General features: G+C 40.3%; 1 protein-coding gene across 3 annotated transcripts in view; it reads left to right on the forward strand.

The window, feature by feature from the left end:
- Positions 1-7,817, forward strand: part of SLC2A9 (solute carrier family 2 member 9) — a 115,702-nt gene extending 107,885 nt beyond the window's left edge. For all 3 annotated transcript variants that reach the window (XM_075709113.1, XM_075709114.1, XM_075709112.1), the window contains exon 12: positions 7,560-7,817. In XM_075709113.1, coding sequence (XP_075565228.1) covers positions 7,560-7,817 — 258 coding nt within the window. The remainder of the gene's footprint in view (positions 1-7,559) is intronic.
- The last annotated feature ends 5,918 nt before the right edge of the window (positions 7,818-13,735 follow it).

The following is a 13,735-nucleotide window of genomic DNA, read 5'->3' on the forward strand; positions in this document are numbered from 1 at the left end:
AGTAATACTTCTGAGTCATTATACTTGTTACTGGAGGCTCTCCTGCACTTCTGCTCTGTTTCTTCCTCATTTTTACACTTGAGATTCTTCTTCTCATGCATGAAGATTCATTTACCTAGCAAGATTGTCCTTTGGTTTTCCTTATTATTTCATTACTGTGTAATAATACCCCTTGACTTTTTCTATTATGCAGTACAAGAATTTCAGTAACGCAGGTGTGCACAGAAGCCTAAACATAGATTCCCTCAGACAAGCTATTTTAAGCTTTTTCAAATACATCTGATGTTTAAACTAACTACAGTGCATCTGTATTAAGGGAAATGGCTGAAGTTCCCCTCAAAGATAAGAAAATGAAAGGTAGGCTATCAGAAGGTTAGATATGAGAAAAAATGCTCTTAATTAGAAGCAACCCACTTCAAGTATAAAATACAAGGATCTGTTAGCTTTTTTATGAGGAGGTAGCGAATGTGTGAGGGTTGGGGTTGAAATTGCAGTTCATGTCTGAAAATGTCTCTATTTTTTACTTAGGAAATATATTTCATACATTATATTTTAGTGCTCTGTCCTTCTTGATTGTCCTGCACCTTCAGCAGAACCTTAAATTATGTCTGAAACTGAAGAAGGACAAGGGGTAGAGGACACAAACTGTCTCATCCATTTGTTTCAGTGGGTTAATTTGAAGCAAAGTAAGTAAAGTCAAACGTCTACATGAATAACTGGTTTGCTGCTGATCATTTTAGTAAGATATCTAACCATTATCATTTGACCTCATAACTTCAAAATCCAGTTTGACCCCCATCTCATGACTCTAATCTTCATAGCAACTTCCAAACACAAGCACCCATTGCCAGTGCCAAGGGGCTGTGACATTGCAAGTTGAGAATTTAGAATCACATTTTGGCATTTGCTGGGAAGAGCCAAAAGTTCTGTTTTAAAAATATTAATTTGTTAAGCTTCCTAAATCTGATTCAGAATTTGTTCATTTGCTCGTTTATTTTGCTGTATCTGCCCTAGAATATCTGTTTTCCTGTTTTCAGTATCACAGTCCTGCTTAGAATTTAACCTTTGCTACAGAATGAGTTGTCAGTAAGCAGCCATTGTTAAATAGCACGTGATGATGTTCTACTCAGCTGCTTTTATATTTTTGCAGACTACTGTGTTCACAGCATGTAAGCTATTAGCAGGAAGACTGTTCCCAGCTAGCAGACTTTAGAAGTAGCAAATTGTTAATTTTTTTTTAATCAAAACCAGAAATGTGATAATTTCAATGTCAGGGGTTTATTTGTTTCCGTTTACTTTTTAGCTTGAAAAAATCAGCTCTTTTGCTCATTCAATCTGGGAAATTTAAGTCTGTTCATAATGGTAAAAATTAAGTATTCTTTACCATTTTATTTAAAGAGAGGTGGAGGAAATGCCTGTACATTCTGCCTAATGTCTATAGCTGCCCTACACAAGCTGGGAATGTGTTTGTTAACCTCTTTGCTTAAGAAAATGTGGCTGGCCTGCACCTACTTATTCATACACCTTGCTTATGCAGCTACATCTCACCCTCAAAGTCAGGTTTGATGGCTTGCAATGCCTGGAATCTGATTTGGGGGAATTGCCTGAGTCCTTCGACTTTGATTCTTTTTGTGGTAATGGCATGTGTGTCTTAGGTGAATTGCTTCCTGTTTTTCCTTTCTTTTTGACAAATACAGAGCCTTGATCAGCTGCAGAGAAGAGAAGATAAAAATGAGTATTTCAAGATTCAGCTGGCAGGACATTTTCATAAATGCTGTGTTTTAAATAGCCTCCTTAGAAAGCTGGTATGAAAATAGAAGGTGATGAGTTTAGAAGTTTATGCTTAACTTTTAAATATCCTGTATAGCAACAGCCCTCCCCAGCCTTGAAAAAAATCCAATGTAAATCCTGCTTTGCAGGGGTTTTATTAGGCTGCTGACTAACTAGGAACAGACTGTAGGTATACAACATGTTTTCCTCTGGAGATTGCATCAGTAAGCGTGTCTGCTGTTCTCTTGCCCTCTCCTGTGCACCTGGGAGGGCAGGTGACCTTCAGTAACCCACAGAAAGCCTGGCCTTTCAAAGACTTTTGCCTGTGTATCTGACCTTGACTCTGAACGAATATCTATGGCCCTATTAAGAGACAGAGCCGTTGTTATTTAGGAAACCACCTGAAACTTTGGGCGACTTTGAACCCTGGGTGTTCACGTAGGAGGGCGTACTGAAGAAATGTGAGGGGGAAACAGCTACAGAGCATGGACTATTGTAGTGCTTTCCTCTGTCTTCCTTCTTTTTGGTTTCTAACCTTGTATGTGAAAGCCTGGCTTCAAGTATTGCTAAAGAAATGTGTTCCTAGCCCTGGCAAGCCTGTCTGGTGTTGGAGGAAGAGAAGCACATTGGTGAAGGTGGCAGCTTGTTCTGAACCTCAGAATGTGCAGGCAGTCTGAAGAGACTTGCCTGAGTGGATGTGGCAGGGGGTTATGGACGGGGCTGGCTCAGTGCCTCCTGCGTGGCCAGAGCTGACACTGCTGCTGCTAGGACCTGAGTGTAAGGACGTAACCCGTCCTTACGTGGGAAAGCTGAGAAATAACAGAAACCACATACTTTCCTTGAATTTATTCTGTATTTAGTTAAAATTTCCATTGAGAATTTGTTTGCTTTTGTTTCTTCCTCCGCCATTCCCTTCCTCTTTTAACCCTGCTGTTTGGATATGGTATTTTTTAAGAGTCAGACTACTTTTCAGGTGGATAAAAGCATTCAGTTTTTGAACACTGAGGCATCTAGCCCATATAGTTAGTGAAATAATGTCACGAAGTATAGAAAAATATTTACCTTTTCAAATTTTATCATATATGTTGTCATTATTCTCATATCATTGAGAATGCACATGTCAGTAAAGGATCTTGAGACCATGTCCATTGGGCCGCATATACCGAGTTGCAGAGTATCTGTGCTTTGCCACCAAAGACTTTAATTGAAATTTTTCCTCAGTGTTTTACTCCCACCCCAGCCCAAGATAAGCAAAGCTCTGGGGTTTTAGTTCCAGGGTGGCAGCTGCAGTCTCTATAGAGGTCTTGTCTGTAGCAAGTTGGAAGGAATGAAATAGCAGATAGAGACTAGTGGCTTTCTATGAAGGAGTGGCTGCATCAGTGGACAAGGGAAAAGTAACGGATGTTGTCTGTTTGGACTTCTGTAAAGCCTTCGACACAGTCCCCCACAACATCCTTCTCTCTAAATTGGAGAGATATGGATTTGATGGGTGGACTGTTCAGTGGATAAGGAATTGGTTGGGTGGTCGCATCCAGAGGGTAGCGGTCAACAGCTCGGATGTCCAGATGGAGACCAGTGACAAGTGGTATCCCTCAGAGGTCCGAACTGGGACCAGTGCTGCTTCATATCTTCATCAATGACATAGACAGTGGGATCGAGTGCACCCTCAGCAAGTTTGCAGAACGACACCAAGCTGAGTGGTGCGGTTGACACGCCAGAAGGACGAGATGTCATCCAAAGGGCCCTGGACAAGCTGGAGACGTGGGCCTGTGTGAACCTCATGAGGTTCAACAAGGCCAAGTGCAAGGTCCTGCACCTGGGACAGGGCAACACCTGGTATCAATACAGGCTGGGGGATGTAGGGATTGAGAGCAGCCCTGCGGAGAAGGACTTGGGGGTACTGGTGGATGAAAAGCTGGGCATGAGCCGGCAATGTGTGCTTGCAGCCCAGAAAGCCAACCGTATCCTGGGCTGCATCAAAAGCAGCGTGGCCAGCAGGTCGAGGGAGGTGATTCTGTCCCTCTGCTCTGCTCTGGTGAGACCCCACCTGCAGTGCTGCGTCCAGTTCTGGGGCCCTCAGCACAAGAAGGACATGGACCTGCTGGAGCAGGTCCAGAAGAGGGCCACCAAAATGATCTGAGGGCTGGAACACCTCTCCTACGGGGACAGGCTAAGGGAGTTGGGGTTGTTCAGCCTGGAGAAGAGAAGGCTGTGGGGAGACCTTATTGCAGCCTTTCAGTACTTAAAGGGGGCCTACAGGAAAGATGGAGAGAATTTTTTTAGCAAGGCCTGTTGTGACAGGGCAAGGGATAATGGTTTTAAACTAAAGGAGGATAGATTTAGACTGGATATAAGGAAGAAATTTTTTACAGTGAGGGTAGTGAAACAATGGAACAGGTTACCCAGAGAGGTGGTAGAGGCCCCATCCCTGGCAACATTCAAGGTCAGGTTGGACGGGGCTCTGAGCAACCTGATCTGGTTAAAGCTGTCCCTGCTCACTGCAGGGGGGTTGGGCTAGATGACCTCTAAAGGTCCCATCCAACCCAAAGCATTCTATGACTGTATGATTCTATGATTTGGAGATTACAGATGTCAAAGAGTAAGTGAGAGATACAGGCTTGATGGGCATAATATAAATAATATGTAATATAATATAAATAAGAGAAAGTATAGTAGTTCCATGTAAGAAAGACACAGATCCATTTTCCTGTCAGATCTGTCTATCAGTACCTTTTCTGTAGTAGCCATCGTTCAATAATTCAGCATTTACCCTTTTCCCAGCACATTATCCTACCTTCTGGATCCCTTGATGGGCACATCAGATACGCTGTGGCCAGTCTATTAATTGTTCCACCCCTCAGATCTTTCCTCCAGCACCGGCCAATTCAGCATACATCAGAAATGGATAAAAATGAATTAAACATCTAGGCTGAGCTGTATTCCATCCATGTCCTACTAAGGGTGTCTATTAAGATTCAGGATTTAACATTTTCCTTCCACGTTATCCTGTACTTCTGTCCTACGTCCTTTATCAGTGTGCGGAGCAGGTAGAAGGTTTCATGCTTGTAGCAAGTAATTTGACACGTGACATTCTTCTGTGCCAAGTGCAGGTTTGGGTGATATGAGTTGAACTCTGAATGAGTTGCGAAAGGCTTATGAATGTGAGTGTTTGTCTTTCCTGTGTGTGTAAAATAATAACCAGCTTTAAGGAAATATTATGACTGAAGACTAGCTGGTGAGAAAAGGGCATTTTGTGATCGCCCTGCCGTGTTCCTGTCTGGGAATTAGGGCTCTGTTGTGCTAATCCTGCTGAACACAAGGAGTGCAAAGTCTTGGTCTCTTCCCACAATCCCATTTGTAGGATTTATAATAAAATAATTTTTGTCTTATTCTCTGTGGAACTTCAGTTGGAGGTCCTTGGGGGCTACTTCTAAAGGGATCTGCAGAAATTAAGGAGAGCAAGTTTATTACCAATAATTGTAAATACATTATGTAAAATAATTGCAAATAAAATATGTACTCATGAGAGTGTTTAGTTCAATTAGAAGAGGTTTAAGGAGACATGAATCAAAGAAGATAATAAACTCTAATTTAGATCATGGACAGCAAAGAAGTAAACAGGAATAAGAAAGGTGGGTCAAAGTTGTGGCTACACCACCAAGAGACACAGGCAACTTGAGGCATCTGATTGGCAGGCTTATTCATACTAGGCATTAACAGTTCATTTTCATCACAGAGAAGATTTAGTTTAATGAGGATTTTAAAAAGGGAAAAACATGATTCCAGATTGGAGCTCTACCATTTGGCTGAACAACAGTTTCAAATGCAGAAGATCCAGATGCAAAATTTGAATTCTTAACATGACAGGATGATTTATGAGGCACTGTGAAGTTTATTTTTTCCTGTCTACTAAATCCATTTGCTTCTGCCTCTGTATGAGCTTGAAAGTCATATCTGTTCCCATGACAGAATATTTTCCCCTCTCATCACCCGCGCTCTTTGGCTTGTGATTGTCAGGTTGCTCAGGAGTTCGTGCTTCTAGGATTTAACAAAAAAAGTATTGATGATCTCAAGTGTCCATAGTCAATATCAGAGGATGCACTTTCCAGCTTTTCCTATTACAGACAGGAGTTGAAGGGCTGAACTAAGTAATGAATTATCCATGGAAAACACTGTGGCTAGGCAGGCTGGCAATCAGCCCTGGTATTAAAAAGCAGCTGCAGAAAAGGGATTTTTTCTTTTTTTCTTTTTTGTTCCGCACATGAATTCATGTTCTTCTTCCACACCATATATGATGTATACTGAGCAAGTGAAACATAAAAATAGTCTTAGGAACTGCGTACACCCTGAGGCCCCAAAGCAGGGAGCTTAACCAGCCTGCAGTGTAGGACTGGTATAACTAACAATGATGGGAGTGTGTCAGAAAAATGTGGAAAGTCAGGGTTACGTCATTGTCTAGCTGTGTCTAAATTGTTTCAGATACATGCCTTTAATGGCAATTGTAAATATGTGTATATATAGGAAGCCATGTTTGCTTCCTCCATCCTGAGTGATTTTCCCTGGGGTAACCTCTGCCTTGCAACACCTGGAGTGATGCGTGAGGGGTCCAGCGCTCCTCGTATTCACTGTTCATGACCTCACGCGAGGCACCACAGAAAGGTCGCCCTATTTTTGGAGCTGGAGATACCTCTTTTGGTTTAATTCAGCCTTGTTAATAAAAACAAGTCAAAAATCGGTGTTCATTGGACATTTGGTTTTGAGACACAGAGTGAGGTGAATCAATAGAGGCGGAAGGGAGGTTTCCTCAAAGGCTGGCAGGTTTCACTGGAGCCATAATACCAAACCTCTTCCTAGTTCAACAGAGCACAGCTGTCAATGTTGTAATTATCAAATGCTTTTCAAAACTGTACTATTGAAACATAACTGAAAGCTACTAAATGATCTAATAACCACCAGGCAAGAAATACTTATGTTTCAGTGACGTGCAACTCCTACTAGTTGGTTTGAGCCTTTATAATCAGTTTATAGATTAACTTCTTTGTGTCTATACTCTTTTTTTTTTTTACAGTGAAGTAAAATGCAAAACATTCAAATACATCCTGTGCTTAGTTTTCAGTTAATTCTTACACTAGTCTCTAGCACGAAAGACATGCATTTTATGGATTTTTTCCTGCTGTAAGCTCCCATAACCTTAGCAGTAATACAAATGTCTGTCATTTGGTTTTTTTCCCTTGTTTATTTGGCAAATCTCAAAGCTGGTAACTACTATGATGCAGATGCCCCTGGCTGTGGCAGTTTTCCTATACGTTGTGTACAGGCGCACAGCATTGCAAAAGCATGCCTCATTTTTTGTACCTAGAAATTGCGAGGCAGCATGCAGAGCAACCTGGAGAAACATCTGCCTCATTTCCAGAAATACGGCGGCAGCGCAAGGCTCAGTTAAGCCGTGCACGTAGCAGGAGCCCTGCTGCCACCTGCTCTCCTCACACCCGCAGTGCCTGAACTCAGTCTGCTGTCTCCCAGCGTCGCCCAGATTTCAGATCTGCGCGCCTCTGCCAGGAACCTGCTTTTCCATCGATGGGCCACAGGCAGTGTTGGAAGAACTAAAGATTCATGCATTTTTATGAACTTCTAAGCACTCTGACTTGCAATGAATGCCAGCACTTACTGTACTTGGTTAAAAATTGCTCCATACCACCTGATTTTTCTTTCAAACTATTCCCAATGTTGCATTTCTTCTGACTTTTGTCCCTTTTATAATGACCTTCTCCTTTGTTTTCTATTTGCAGGGTGGTTTACAGACCTACTGCTTCCTAGTGTTTGCTGCCATCTGCTTTGCGGGCGCTACCTACCTGTTTTTTGTCCTGCCGGAAACAAAACATAAGACATTTAATGAGATCAGCCAGGCATTTGCCAAAAGGAATAAAGTATCTTTAGAAATGCAAGAAATGAACCACTACCCAGGGGAGAGGAAATCGGGTGCAGAACAAGAATCAAACTTCACGTCTTCGGTGGACAACGGGGGAACCAAAAAAGGGATTGTGTAAACCCAGGATGCTCTTTTGGGAGATGGGGGAAAACATGCTCTTTTCATTCAGTACATTTATAGCAACACACAACTTTTTTTTTCTTATGTGACAGCATGAACTCCTTCAATATGTTTTAAGTGAGTATGGATGAATTTGTTAGCAGCTAAGGTGATGGTTGAGGAAATGAGACTGGAGTAGCGGCAGCTGATTAAATAAATAAGAGCCGGAGTTTCCATGGACAGCTGTGAAATAGGTGATGTGGTGAGGGGGGTGGGGAATAGAGATTCGGAGAAGCAAAGTGGCAGTGGGGAGCAGGGGCTGTGAGCAGCAGCTGGCTGAGCACCCCTGTATGCTCACGGGGAGGTGCGTGTGCAGTCACCGGGGAGGAGGAGGAGGCAGGGAAAAGGGGAGAGATCCCAGCAGGGATCTGCTAAGAATCAATGCAAGCGAACCTGAAATGATACCGGCTCTCATTTCTCCACATTTCCCAATACATCATTAAAGTTGCAGGTGAGAATTGAAGACTTGAAAGAAGACTTGTGATGCTCCCCCAACCTCCCATTCCTTTTCCAGCCATTTTGACTTTCAGTTGCTTCGTCTCAGCATCTCCCAGCTTCTCATAAATGGGGAGCACCGTCTCCCGATGTGTTTCCTTGTCTCTCTTGTAAATCCTGATAGGCTAGTAATAGAGCTGTCTCTAGTTTCTGGGTTTGCTGGCACTGCATTTCTGTGGATATATTTTTTTTTATTTTATTTTTTCAAATTAGCTGTAGAAGCTTTAATATTAAAAGAAAACTAAACCTCATGGTGAAGTGAAAGAACTCTGATGGTACGTGTAGAGTGTAGCATAACAAAAAAAATCGAACACCAAGTTTTCCAAGGGTTGGGTTTTTTTGATTGTTTTTTTGCTTTTCTTTTCAAGTTGCTTTTAGAACAAGTCTTAGGGGCTAAAATTTCCCTGAGACCCAATAAATGTCATTTCTTAACACTCAGATCTCCAGAGGAATTTGGGTGCCTATTTCTTATTTAAACACTAATTTTCATTTGGGCATTAGATTCTGAAGCTCCAGACCTAGTTCACATTAATAAGTTTCTAAGTTATTAAATGCTTTGTAAAACTGTCCTCAGAGTCTGGTTAATTTTGTGAAAGACTCAGCAGGCTGTTGGGGGTTAGGTGATCCATTCCCTTCCACATCGGATTTTTTTTTTATGAACATCATCTTTCCAGTTTGTAATTTTAATAACAGTTTTTCTTGATCCTTCTAGGTACCTGGATGCTGAGGGGGTAATAAGCACTTTCAAATTAAGTAGTTAGCTGTTTTATATGAAAAGTCAGTAAGTCTTAGAGCTGCTGTCAGTTAGGAGTAAGGTACAAGAAGCAAGTGAAGCATTAGGTAGAGCCAGCTGCTTCCACAAGTTACATTTACTAATCCAGAAGTTCATAAATTTGGGGGTATTTTGAAAAAAAAAATATATTCATATATATATGAATATATTCCAAATATAGAAATATATGAGTGTGTATATTTATATATATACACACACACAATGGAGAATTGCTTTCCAATACTTGTTTTTCTCAGATTTCCCCAAGTGATAAGCTGTTTATTGTTTTGTTTTACACTGTAAATTATACTGTTAATCAAAATCGGAGATCATAATGTTCAGCTGTTACTACTAAATGATGTATATGGTTTTATACTGTGATTTATTTATATGTGGCGTATTTACTGCACACACTGAAAGCTGACCTAATAAGGAAATTTCACTACTGGGTAATAGAAGAAAATTGATCTGAGCCTTTATGCCAGGATTTATGCTATTTTACTGGGATAGAGGTACAGCAACAAATAAGAAAATTAAAATATATATGAGCAAGAGAATTAACAATGAAAAAGCAGATTTATTGTATTGGTGCTACTGTTAAGAAACAGAGTGAATCAGGATTATACCAACTGATAACCATATATAGAAAGCTAATCAAATACTATGGAGAAAACTGAAGAAGATGTCTTCTAACAACCACTTCTAAAAATATATATATAGCAAATGAACGTGTCATCTTTCAGTGGCTTTAGTTGCCTATTCCATGTGTTACATGAGGCTTGCTAAGTGAATGGCTGTGTAAAAAGTGAGCTTGAATGCCACCCCTCCAGACAATTTCAGGAAGAACTTCTTCCTCTTCTGCATGCAGGGCGAGACTGGCAAGTTCAGACCCTCTCATTCAGATTGAGAATTACCTTACATTGCAGTTAGGGCTGCTAACATGGTATGATGTGATCTGATTTGAGTCAAGGTGGCAGGATTGGAAACCATTATTATTATTAGAATTAGGACAATTTAGCACTTAGTGCTTTTCGTTAACGTACATTACAGGCATTACATGTTGATAATGTTACCATTGGATATCTTCAATAAAATATCCTCTTGGCCTGATAGAGCAGTTGTATTGGACTTCTGCAGCAAGATCAAATCAGCTTACAGTTGCTTACAGTTGCATTTGGAGCTCAGCTCTGAATGTGTTGGTAAAGAGATGGTTCCATAGAATTTCCTATCACAGCTCAGGGGCTTGTACGATTTAACAACAGGGGAGGGAGGGGTGTCCTCTTCGGCAACCCCGTTTGCCCGTCTCTTGCCCTACCTGAGATAGGCACACTCCAGGCACGCACTTTCTGTGCAACTGCAAAGAGAGCTGCTACACGCTGGGTATGCCATGGGACAGTGGTAGCACATCTCACCAGCAGTTTGCTCCAGCCCATGATACGGGTGAAAAGGAATTCCAGTCTCCAGATGTGTGTGTGTGCAGGTGCTTTGCTCACTGGCCAGGGAAGGTGGCTGCAGTCTCCACTGCCTTGGGTTGTGGAAGTTTCTGAGGAAACTTCAGATGTGCTGGTACTGCATTAACTTTCTCATCTCTGACCCTAACAAGAGTTTTGTGTTGTTCTTCAAGTTGTTCCGTAATGTTTTTTTCCATTGTTATGCTGCTATAGCTTCTCCAGCAATGAGAGGACAAAGTGGAAAATACCAGCAATTTATCATTTGGTTTTCTTGCTGAATGTATCAAATAGTCTACAGCCCATGTGTTTGTCAGTGAGTGTTGCATGGTGCCACGTTCTCTTTTCCTGTCTGTGACATTGGGTTGAGGTACTGCGAGATGGTGTTTGTACGAGTACCGCAAGTGGGTTACGTGTGTGTGATCAGTTATGTCCATGAACAATGATTGCAAAATAAACCTTTGGAATTAAACTAAAGTGATGCAGGTTTTGTTCTGGGTAAATCTGAGTATCTACAGCTGTACGAGTTTCATTGTACGATTGCATGGGTTTTTGTATGTCCCAGTACAAGACTGTACAGTCCTATGTCTGGATGACCCGAGTCAATTTTGGACACTATGGTTGGGTGGTTGGGAGTTACAGGGAAGAAAATCATCTCTGAAACTGTATATTTTTTTGAGCATTATTTACATTTTGCTTCTCAAATCAGATTCTACACTTCATTCTTTCATATGTTTATATTGGGCTTTAGAAATAAAAATATAGACATCAATGAGAGGTGAATTATTAAAACTGGCTAGTAGTAGTAATAACTGTGCATAAGAATTGTTGAATCTGGTGAGGCATTTTTGCAGAAAGTTGTCATTTGCAATGGATGACTTTGAGTTGCTAAAGCTCTACTTTCTGATGAGAAATTCAGTCAAATGACTATTTCTGCTACAAAGACATGCAAAACCTGAGATCTGAAATATGTATAAAAAATTTTATTTCATACTTCAGGTTCTGAAGCCAATTTTCACTCCACAAGGATCTGCTTTCTAGTGGGGGAAGATGTGAGTAGTTCAGCCATATGGGACAATTTTCATCTTCAGAGTAAAATGAAAAAAGAAACACCAAAAACAACTCTCTGAAATTTGCTTTCTTCCCTTTGACTATTTTTATGTGCTTTTTCATACAGAAGTTGCCATATAAACTGCTAGAGCTCCCATCATCTCACACAGCAGGAAGAACAAATCTGAGTAAAGCATTCTTAGGAGATGCCTGCGGTCTTTTTCTTTCAGCCTGACTCCAGAATATGAAGTTCAGATACAACCTAAAATCCTGAACTATATAGATCCAAACTATGAAGCAGGTTTGTTAATGCATTCAAGCTGTTAAAAAAAATCAGGTTTGGGTCCATGCTTAATTCTCTCTGCAAGTGATGTTATTTGGGAGTGAGCCCTGTGAAAAGGTGAATTTCATGGCAAAAGCTTGGTACTTGGACTCCTAATCAAGTTATCACAGCTCAATAAGCAATCATGCATAACCTGAGTCACTACAACCCTCTTCCTTGCAAGCTAAGCTGCTTTAACCTCGCTTTTGCCATGACCTAAGAGAAACACAGGCAGTGGATGGTCAAGCTCCTTCTTGAGATCTTCCTGCTAAGGCTCCACTCCAGTCAAATTCTTTTAAACCTCGGATTTCAATTTTTAAAAAGCATAGAAGAAAAGCTTTCAGGAGACTTTTATCCAGTGATCGGTGAAATCAACAGAAGTCAGCAACAGTGTCTTCAACCGTACAAATGTACCCAAGAAATGCATGGTATATATAAAGGTGTTCTAAGCTTAGGAAACACTGCACATTTTTATCTTCTTTAAATACTAAAGCGATGGCTTGCTTTCTCAATCTTGAAAAACAATATAATTATTCAGATGCTGCAAAAGCACTGATCTGATGCTTTTCTTCTGAGTTTGGGGGCAGGGAGTTGGTTGGTTGGTGGTTTGTTGGGTTTTTTTGTTTAAGTGGGACCACTAGTAGTCTGGTTCATACACCAAAGACAGTACCAAGAATGAGACTGCTGGAGTTGCTGGTGGTCTTAATATAATTCCCAAAAGGTAAAAAGCAAAATGTAACTCTGTCAGACCCCTGAAACACAATACATTGTAAGGGTAGGAGATAATTTGTCTACTGCTATGTAAGCTGCCATGCAGAGACATTGATTTTTGTTTCATTTTCTCATTTCTCTCAGTTAAAAAATCAGTCAAGCTAAATGTAATGCTCACCTCTTTACATTTGTTCCACCTTTTGTTTCTGACTTGTTCCACCCAATTATATAAATACTTTTACAGTTCAGATTTGAAAACAGTAAAGCTATAGTTACTTAGGAAAAGCAAACATGCCAAAGATGATAAAAATGATAAATACAGTTTTCTCTTGAGGCTGGCATTTTCAAAGATGAGTTCAAGAATTAATCACTGAAATCCAAATTTCATACGGTTTTATCCCTTTGAATTAAACTCTACAGACTCTATATATGCATATGTATATAGAAAGAGACTTTCATGTTATCCCATGGAAAAAGTTCAGCTGCTTTAATTCTCATACATAAAAGAAATTGGGACATTTGGATATTATGTCAAGTTGTGACCTAGACTCTGATGGTGCTCAGAGACTTGCATTAACAAACTTAGCTAAAGTTTGCACGATCTTAGGTTTGGAAAAGTTGTCTAGCAAGGCTGTCTCCTTTTGGCCAGCCTTAAATTTTTCTTTTTGCACTTTTCTAAACTGCTAGGTGGAGACTACTATGCTAATATATATTTTATTTTATTTTTTAATATATTAAATTTGTGTGTGTACGTATGATATATTAAAATATATAACATTTTTATAGAGAGATAGCATTATTATATATAATTTACTTTCTTCAAAGGAAAAAGAATGGAGTTTTTCTAAATTCTACAGAACTACGTTTTCTTAAACATATGTGAGGTAAATAGCTAATATAAGAATTTATATATTGCTTGAACACAATGCAATAAACCAAGGTTAGATAATTTATATGATGTCACTGACTGGCTGAAGCCTTATCTTCCTAACTGATACACTCACTGAGCTGTGATAGACTGATCATCTGGGTAACTAATAGTCAACAAGAGCTTTTTATGTGCTTGTGAATCACCTGGA

This window comes from Pelecanus crispus, chromosome 4 (assembly GCF_030463565.1).
Source record: "Pelecanus crispus isolate bPelCri1 chromosome 4, bPelCri1.pri, whole genome shotgun sequence".
Lineage (NCBI taxonomy): Eukaryota > Metazoa > Chordata > Aves > Pelecaniformes > Pelecanidae > Pelecanus > Pelecanus crispus.